This window comes from Crocodylus porosus, unplaced genomic scaffold (genome assembly GCF_001723895.1).
Source record: "Crocodylus porosus isolate Cpor-Errol unplaced genomic scaffold, CroPor_comp1, whole genome shotgun sequence".
Classification (NCBI taxonomy): Eukaryota; Metazoa; Chordata; order Crocodylia; family Crocodylidae; genus Crocodylus; species Crocodylus porosus.
Genome location: NW_017728886.1, coordinates 168415369 through 168425530, shown reverse-complemented (window position 1 = coordinate 168425530; position 10162 = coordinate 168415369). Strand labels below are relative to the sequence as shown.

Here is a 10162-nt window from a genome sequence, read left to right as displayed (position 1 = left end):
TATATCAATAAAATTCACCCATTATCAAATGGAGAGGTAGTGGTTGGTCTGAGGGTTTGGATCCACCTGAAACAAGGTCATAAATCCAGTGCCAACAAACTGCTAAGAGTTAAACTAGGAACAATGTTGTTGTAGGTCAACCGCTACTCTTTCACCAGGTGCAAGTTGCTGCATGACAGTTCTATTAAACAGTTACCTCAAACCCTCTCCCATTAGCTCCCTTAATAAAGAACAGACAGCTACATTTGTTTCAGTTTTAGAGCCTACACTAATGTATATTTTCTTGAGAAATTTCATTATGCTGTCAGTGTTACACTAGTTCCTCTGTGTAACATACCATTTTCAGTTAAATGCCATAGGAGTTGAAATGACATTTAAACAAACAGAACTACTGGTGTTTTATATTCTAAATGTAAAACGTTTATACAACAAATTCAGCTGAAGTCCATAGTGAAAGAAAGCTGTTAGCATCTAACAGCAGTTTGGTGGTTTCAATCTAGGTCACAAAGGACAAGTGTTCACATTACAAAGCTGTCAAAGCAACTGGAACTAATTTGCATTTTCGTCCGCAGTCTCAGGAAGAAGGCCAAAAGGATATGGGGACCATACCACTAAATCTGTCATCTTTGACCAAGCTCTGTTACAACCACATTTGCTCTGATCACACCAGCCAGAATCCACACCTTGGAGATCTGGAGCAAGGATTCCTACACTTACAATACAATCTCAAATGTATAGCCACTCAGATCAACACAGCCAGATTGGAACCACACTCTGACCTCTCACTATATCAGTCCTGTGACAAGGATGACAGAATCTTTCTGGCTGTCACCTACAACCCCCAGTTTGAACACTCAAGACATCATTAATGACCTCCAACCCCTCTTGGAAAAATATGAACACCTCAAGGTAGCCACACGGGATAAACCCATCCTGGCTTATAGACAGCCTCCCAAATTCAAATGACATCTCTGCAGCAGACTGCTTACCTCCTATTCTCAGCACTCCAGGCAGCAGCTACAGCCACGGATTCAGCCTGGACTGAGCGGGGCTGGAGCCACTGCCTACCCTGGGTCAATAAGCCAGTACTTGAATCCAAGACAAGACACATACCATCTCCCCCTCCTCCCCCCTCCCCATGTTGAATTGGGGAAAAACCTGGTCTTAGAGGAAAAACAATTTGATGAACAAAATTCTGTAACAAGGGGTCCACAGACTGGATTGTGCTTATTCTGGTCTTAAGAAGTGCATCTACATGTGCATTTTACTGCAGGAGTTGACTACTTAGCTCCACAGTAAAGCTTCACAGTCTGCAAGTGCACTGGTATTAGGGGATGGTAAACAAATTAACTCTACTGTAGAAAATTAATATCAGAAACAGTATTATCTTACAGCAAAGTACTTACCTGCACTGAAATGCATGTGTAAACAGTGACCAGATGGGAGCCATATTCCTAGCTGCCACCAGCCACATAGCTTCACAGGTTCTGCACCCTCATGTCCCAGCCAGCCCCTCTGCAGCCTGATGCCACCACCCGGAGCTCAGGGTTGACCCCCTGTCAGCCTAGGCATCCTCTGCCCAGCTCAAACAGCTGCTGTCCTGGGTGCATGTGTAGATGCTGCAACCAGGAACAGTTCACTCTGGCTCAAAGTACTCCAACATTTATTTCTTCACCTTAACTGCACATGTAGATGCACCCAATTCTTATCCCATTACTTGAGCTACCTTTTATAACCCAAATCTCTCTCTATGAAAACTGCTTTGTTTAACCCTTCACCTTTTTCAGCAGTGCTCCTTCCCTCTCCTTTTCTAAATCCCTTTTATTTAAAAAGTGACCATATTCCTTTCTATTCAGTACCTCTGCTCTTTGCAAGTCCCTTCATTGCATCTGATGAAGTAGCTGTGGCCTAACAAGTTAGTTTGAGATGCCATGCTGCCCTGTGTTCTACTTTTTCCATGGCAAAGGTGACTCCTTCCAAAACAAAAAAACCCCCCCAAAAAACAAAACAAACAAACAAACAAACAAAAAAAATCAGGACTCAAGCTCACTTGCAGAACAGTTTGGCATACTGTACCCTGACTGTTCACACACAAAGAGCTTCAATGCCATCAGTTTAGCATTTCTTCTAAGAGTTTACTACAAATAAAAACAGTTAAATAAAATCTATTACTAATGACAAAAAATAAACTTTGAAAGGATTGTTTAGTTTTGGTAAACTCTATTATCTTCTTGAATATGCCAAGTTGAGCCCACTCTATAACAAGGATACCGAGTCCCTATAAATGACCAGAAAGAGTTGGGGGGCGGGGGATAGCAAGTTAATGTGATTGGACTAGAACAGACAAACGGAAGTAAGACTGGTTTGTTGCCCACTTCCTGACTGGCAAAGATAAACAGAAATCAAACTGAAAACATTTATTTGTTTAACACAATCCACTATAGTTTATTCTCTTTGAGTTCAAACAACTACATTAAAAAGAACTCGGAAAACAAAACAAAAATGTTGACAAAAGGAGTCTCTGCATCTGCAGAACAAATACTTAAGCTCAGCTCAACTGTTTAAATAAAAAAAAGTTGGCTCATGCGAACCAATACAAATCTACATACAGAAAGAATACTGATATATTTTAAAGAAAATATTTAATTAACAAGAAGCCAGATATTATAGTCAGACTTCCTCCTCCACAATGAAGAGGAAAAACCTCAAACTTAGTGTTTATTTATATGGACATGCAATATGCTAATGTTACCCACATAATAAAATGACAGAGTGTGTCAATGCTGCAGTCTTTACTCTGGCTCACTTCCAGCAGATTTCAAGTAAGAACCAAAATTACATTCTAAATTTACCACTGACTATCCTCAGTGAAAAATTAAGCATACAAACCTAAATTTTCAAAAATTGAGTTTCTACAGTTAAATAGTTTCTACAGAAGTTACTGACTGTTAAGTATACCAATGGGAGCTGGTAAAGACAAATGCCTTAAAATCAGAACATTTATTTAACAGCTGGTATGTGGATTTCAGTGCATAATTCTAGGCTCCTATCTGAAAGTATTTACTGGAATATATAAACAAAGTTAAAATTAAATGCATTTTCCTTGTGCTAACAGCAATATAAGCCATCAGTTTTAATTATATTGGGAGAACTCTTCCCCTTGTGAATTAATTACCTTAATCCATGCATCATTCATCTTTGTTTTGTAATCTAAAAAAATTTAAAAACCTGAATACATTTTCTGAAATTAGAAAAAAAAAAAAAAAAAACTAACAAAAAACTTCTGCCTAAATTTGCTCATTCTTCAAAAGTATCCTCCACAATCTGTAAGAACAGCACAGAGGCACAAATCAACACTAAAGCTGCGCTGCCTTGCCACTGAAACTTTAAGGCTGTGGTTTTTCAACGCAGATTTTAGCTTTCAGAAACTGTGTAGGTCAGAGTGATGATAATAATCTTTTATTTACATATATCCACAAATTAATAGTGCACAGTTAGAACAATTTCAAAAGGGGAAAGCTTCAAGAGGACAGCAGTTACATTCTAATTCTGTATAAACTATTTGAGAACAATACAAATATAGCAAAACCATTCCAGTTGAAATGCTGCTTCATCCGGGGTAAAAGTTGAGTGGTTTTGCTACAATTATATCATTGTGTTATGTTCACATACAACTAAAATGTAATAGGTCTTGCCCTTTTTAAATGGCTCCAAATATAAGCGAGTCCACACCCGGAAGCAGAATGACACTCTTGACCATCACAGATGGTATGGTACAAGAGTGACATTGATCTTTTTCCTTTTTTTCTTCCCTCCCATCATACCTAGTAATTAGCACAGATATTAGGTATCTATTGTCCAGCTACAAGAGAAACTATGACTCAATTTATTAATTTTCAGAAAAAAATAGCATGAAACAACCTGTAACATCTGGATTACAGAATCATTTGAACTTTTAATTATAAAAAACAAAACAAAACAAACAAGTAGTTATCTGCAGGAAGCATTTTTAAAAAGTTATCTGCGGAAATTATTAGTATCAATATATTAGTATCAATAGTTTGTTCCATACCAGCTGTTAACTTTTTTGGTGCTTATGTAAAGGATTAGATTCACTATATAATATTCCTTGGTATTATCCATCCACACAAGCTCAATGTGCACTTTCCCATCTGAATCCACATATTTTATGTCATAGATACACCCCATGTAGTCATAAAGGCCAGATGTCTTAGAAGATGGTCTCATGTAGACTGGGGCACTGAAGCACCAAAAGGGTTTTTCAGTTTCATCCAAGACCGTGATATCCATCACGTAACAGTTCTAAAAAACAAACAAAAAATATTTACTTATGTTGTGCCATTTCATTATGCACACGCATAACATATACACAAAATATCTGAGATAGTGCCATGCAGACGAAGTCTGAAAGCAGCTCTAGGGCACATGCTTGAGGTCCCTCCAAGCCACTGATGCTTTTCCAGGCTTAGTCATTCAGTGAACACAAGCGAGCAGAGCCTGTGTATCAGTCCCAGTCCCAGATTTAACATAGAGGTTGCACAGAGTCAGAAACATTCTCCAGTTTTTCCCCCTCTGTGAAATGGCACAGGATTTAATTCTCAAAAGGACAAGTATAATATTGAATACTTTAAGTTACCTGCAACAATTCAGTAGATATACTATAAACTGAGATCTTAATATTGGGTGACACTTAGTGTCTTGTTGTTGGACCTCTTGCATAACATAGGCTAGTTACGAACGTCTGAAGTTGAATGGTCTTGATGAGTGGTTCTCAACTGAGATGCTGCACTGCAAGCATTGCTGTCACAACAGCAACCAGGTAAAATTGCCCCATGCACAATTCTGCTTCGTGAGGGCTGTTGTCAGCCTAAAGGAGATCCAAATGATTCAGCTGTAGCCTTCTCCATCCCACCCAGGACTGCCAACTACCCATAACATTTATGGACAGTCTGTAAAAAGTCAGTCTAAAAAAATCACTTGCCCATGAATTCCATAAAAAAGTCATTAGCTTGTTTCAAGATCTGTTGCATGAAGAAGCTAGTCGAGCATCAATGCTGGGCAGAGAGCAGAGCAGCACCACCTGGTGCTTACACAGGAGCTCTGCTTCACACGCTGCAGCAAACCATCTGTCAAGGCTTTCTGGCTCACTGCAACTTCCATAGTTCCTTGTAGCTGGGACAGGACAGAGAGGCTGGGAGAGCAAGGCAGCAGATGGAGATGTCTGCTGGAACTGGGGTGGGGAGGCAGAAATAAAGCTAGGGAGTGGGTTTTGGGAGCAGCATGGTATACAACCCCTGCGGCAGTCAAGTAGGGTTGCCAACTGAAGGGTTTTTTTTTTAAAAACTGACAGTAAAAGAATGGTTGATTAAGTAAAATGTTTGTAGACTGTCAGTTAGAAAAACAAACAAACAAACAAACAAACATTCTTGTGTTAGTATACATGGGCCCCTCCAACACTCAGGAATAGAGGCATATAGGCCAGTTCCACCTGTGCACTTTTTTCATGGATGAGCACAGGGAGAGCCAGACCAGGAAAAGCTATACAACATGAAGCAGCTCCTGCCTGCTTTAGGCTGATCACGGTCCTAATGCAGCAGAAATGTGCACGTGTCATAGGCTTTCCCAGACTGACCGTGCATCAGGCATAAGCCGAGGCAGCACCAGCAGTGCTTCTCACCAGGGGTTTCACTACATTCAGAAAGAGGTGGAAAGGTGCTGCAACTCTGTAAAAGTTTAGACCAGCAGTTTTCCACATCAAGGACTTCTCTGCTTCAATTTTCCCATTGTATCTGGGTTCCTTTATCCTGCATCAGGAATGCCATATTTAATTACTACCTACAGAGCAGGTTTCCCTCCCACCCAACAGGATGCCTAAAGTTGGCAGTTTTTTGTTTGTTTAATTTTTAAGGCTTCATCAAAATATCCAGTGACCAGGGAGCCAGCGACCAGGGTAAACTGTTTGCAGGCAGTTTGCTGGGAGCAAAAAGGGAAGAGAAGACGAGCACCAGATCCTGCCCAGGGAAGGTAAGTGATCCAGAGCTGCCTTTGGTTTGCTGAGGGTTTGTTTGGTGGGCTGTGCATGTTTGGGACATGTGCTCCAAGAAGCTGGGAGTGTTGCCGGCTGAGTGACTGCTGCCTGGGCCTGACAGAAGCCCTAACGAGCAGGGTTGAGCTGGTGCAGGCCCAGCAGGGTATAAAAAGGAGACACCCTGAGCAGTCAGGGAGCCAGCAATCGGTGTGAGCAGTTTGCAGGCCAATTTCCCTCCCATCCCCTCTGCCCCACCTCCCCCCCTTCACTTTTTGAGAAGAGAGCCTTTTAGCTTCATGCAAGGAAGCAGGAAAAAAGGAAACTTTGAACTTCTGGGGGACAATGAGCAATAAACAGACCAGCTTCCAGGTGAGTTTGCTAGGGAAGGTGTGGTTAGAAGAAGGGCAGTAAAAGAAAGAAGGCAAATCAAGAGTCCCAGGGAAATGGCTGGAGGACATCACAATGCCAAAGCCACTGCCACTGCTTGCATCTGTACAGGCAGGACCGCTAACCATTGAGGCTTCCACCCAGGTCTGGGTTTGGAGCTGTGGTTGGGGGCTGCCTGAAGTGCGAGCAGTCCCTCTTGGTGGTGTCTTGCAGGAAACAGTGGCCGATCATGATGATCATGAGGTCTTAGATGGCTGGAAAAGGGCAAACAGTGGCCACATTTAAGAAAGGGAAAAAGAAGGATCCAGAGAACTACAGACCAGTCAGCTTCACCTCAGTCCCTGGAAAAATCATGGAGCAGATCTTCAAGGAATCCATTTCTAAGCACTTGGAGGAGAAGGTAATTAGGAATAGTCAGCATGGATTCACCAAGGTCAAGTCAAGCCTGACCAACCTGACTGCCTTCTATGAGATGACTGGCTCTGTGGACACAGGGAGACCAGCAGATGTGTTGTACCTTGATTTTAGGAAGGCTTTGATACAGTCTCCCACAACATACTCCCAGGCAAGCTAAGGAAGTACAGGCTGAATGAATGGACTATGAGATGGATAGAAAAAACTGGCAGCAGCATCAGGCTGAGACAGGAGTAATTAATGGCTCAATGCCTAATTGGCAACCGGTATCAAGTGGAGAGCCTCAGTAATCAGTCCTGGAGCCACTTTTGTTCAATGTCTTCATCAACAACCTGGAAGATGGTATAGACTGCACCCTCAGCAAGCTTACAGACAACACCAAGCTGGGGGGAGTAGTAGATACACTGGATGGTACGGCTAGGATTCAGAGTGACCTAAACAAATTAGAGGACTGGGCCAGAAGGAATCTCATGAGATTCAGCAGGGACAAGTGCAAAGTCCTGCACTTAGGATGGAACAATCCCATGTACTGGTACAGGCTGGGGGCTGACTGGCTGGACAGCAACTCTGCAAAAAAAAGGACCTGGGAGTTACGGTGGACAATAAAACTGAATATGAACCAGCAGTATGCCCTTGTTGCCAAGGTGGCTAACAGCATATTGGGCTGCATTGGTAGATGTGTTGCCAGCAGGTCAAGGAAGTAATTATTTGCCTCTACTTATCACTTATGACGTCACATCTGAAGTACTGTGTTCAGTTTTGGGTCCCCCACTACAGAAAGGATGTGGACAAATTGGAGAGAGTCCAGCAGGCAGCAGTATAAATGGTTTGGGGGCTAGGGCACATGACTTCTGAAGAGAGGCTGAGGGAACTGGGTTTATTTAGTGTGAAGAGGAGACGGGTTTAACCGTAGCCTTCAACTACCTGAAGGGAGGTTTGAAAGAGGATGGAGATATCTGCCTCCACTGAGAACAGTCTATCAGAACAAGGAGCAACAGTCTTCAAGTTGTAGCAAAGGAAGTTTATGTTAGATATTAGGGAAAAAATTCAACTAGGAAGGTAGCAAAACACTGCAAAAGGTTACCCAGAGAGACAAAAGGTTTTGGCTGGGATGATGTAGTTCGGGAAGGCCCTGCTTTGACCAGGGGCTTGGACTAGCTGACCTCCTAAGGTCCCTTCCAACCCTAATTTTCTATGATCCAGGTTGTTCTGGCATTACACGCATGACTATTCCCCCAAATTTTGCTCCTCATAGTGGTAGCATGGGCATTTATTTCTTTTTTTATGATAACAATAAAATCCCCAGAACATGTAAAAGCTGAATATACAGATAAAATTCTGTTTGGGGTTTTTTGAGGCGGTGGTGTTATTAATCCATCTGATGCTATGCATTATAAAATAGATGTAAACAGTATTTAAAACACGCAGGCAGAATTAAGATAGAGTCTAATGTTAGTATCATTCATTTCAACCTCCATTATGGTCTTATTGATCCATTTGACTAGCAGTCTTGAGTACAAGTGCCACCATTTTATGGCATTTGGCCTCAAGTCCCTTGACGCTAGGAATATCCTTAAGCGAAGTCATCCAGATTTCACTCCATCAAGACCTTTTCTGCTCCAGTTTAACAAGCCATGTGAGCCAGTGCTAACATCCCACAAATGTTGCTGATCAAAACCTTTGTATAGACTAGAGACAGACTTTACACTGACAAATTCTGGCCCAACACAAGCTTTTCCGAAGCCAAAAATGTTGTTTAAATCACCCTACTGAGCATTACAGATCTGACTTACGAATGGTCATTGCTTTAAGAATCTTTCCAACAGATATTCATCTATTTTGGTTCTTTCTAGCTTCAGCTGCTTTTGGTTATCCAATACAATGTTTGACTGATAAAACCAAATGGAGAAATTGAACTCTTTCTAGACATTTTAAAACGGACAGAGGGGGGAAAAAAGGACGACATCTTGATTCAGGGTAACAAAGCAGGAAAAAAAAAAAAAAAAATCAGTCCGAAAAAGAATGTAACAACATTATGGGCAATTAATGAGCTTGAAGTTTCCCACTTTCCCAGGTAGAAAAAAAAAGTAAATACATTAGAAATGCATTATCATACTCAAACATGTTTATAATTCACAGAAGGCGCTCTTTTAGAAATTCTGCATGCCTGTTCTGCCAAAAGAGAGCGACTGTTTGACAACAGAACAAAGTTAGCGTTTGACCTCTATAACACCTCGATTTTAGGAGGTTTTTTCAGTTGAAATGATTTCTCACAAACAAAAACTATCCAATTTTAAATACACATATTAGGTGTTACTTTTATTTTGAAAAAACTATTTTCTTCCACAAAACCTATTCATTTACCTTTATATTGCCTTCAAATACAGATGTTTTCCAGAAAAATCCAACTTTCCCAATCAGAGGTAAGTGCTGTGCATTATCTTTTAAACCTATAACCATAATCTTCAAATATCCATTTTGAATGTAATCTGAAAAGATTAACAAATTTATCATTATGTAATGACAAATCAAACTAAGCCAGAAATCCTTTGTATGTCCTTATTTCTCTGCTGCAATCTCTAAGCCATGCATTTGTCCTCTACAGATCAACAGAGAACTCTGACATGTATCCAGTAGTTTTCATAAGCACCTAGCTATGAAAACAGATCAAGTCACCATACACAGCTTTGATTCTGGGAGACAAGAATGGATAGAAAAGTTGGGGTTTTTATTTCATTCAAGTACAGAAGTCTGAAAGTCACACAGTGGCTTCAAGATAGGAGTCTCAAGTGAAATAATTTAATCCCAAGTCACCCAATCACTCAACCCTGCAGTTATCACAGAGGTATCATGTTTAACACCAGGGGAGAAAAAGCAAAGATGCTTCATTACTACTTTGTCTGATACAAAACTAGTTGCAAATGGAGCAAGCCAACATAACCTAATATCTATCCTAAATTTGGTACTGTTTGCAACCATAAGGAAAGAATTTTTCTTTTTTTTTTAAATGGGATGTTTTTCCTTTTCTAGTAAATAAAAAAAAAGTGTGGTAAATTCTGAGGTTAGATTACAGTTTGGCATTTGTCTTAATGAACTAATTCTCTGATAAGGAAAGTAAGGGCTTTTTTTTGTTTTTGTTATTTAAAATAAGAGCTTCTTCATAGGACATTTTCCAAAAAACAAAGCTCTTTAAATACAAGAAATACTAAAGCAGTTGAAAGTTGTTCACTGAGAAGGCAGGCAGGATAATCATCTTCACTATGTGAGTACAAGAAAAGCAAGTCAGGAGCGGCTCTCCGTTCATCACCTCAA

At 40.7% G+C, this 10162-nt stretch overlaps 1 protein-coding gene across 1 annotated transcript in view; it reads right to left on the bottom strand.

Annotated features, from left to right (window-relative positions):
* Window positions 1-3446: 3446 nt before the first annotated feature.
* FBXO15 (F-box protein 15) overlaps window positions 3447-10162 on the bottom strand; it is a 52911-nt gene continuing 46195 nt past the window's right edge. The window contains exons 9-10 of the mRNA XM_019545130.1: window positions 9215-9339; window positions 3447-4323 (exon numbers count right to left, since the gene is read on the bottom strand). Of these exons, the coding sequence (XP_019400675.1) occupies window positions 4054-4323; window positions 9215-9339 (395 nt within the window). The 3' untranslated portion in view covers window positions 3447-4053. The remainder of the gene's footprint in view (window positions 4324-9214; window positions 9340-10162) is intronic.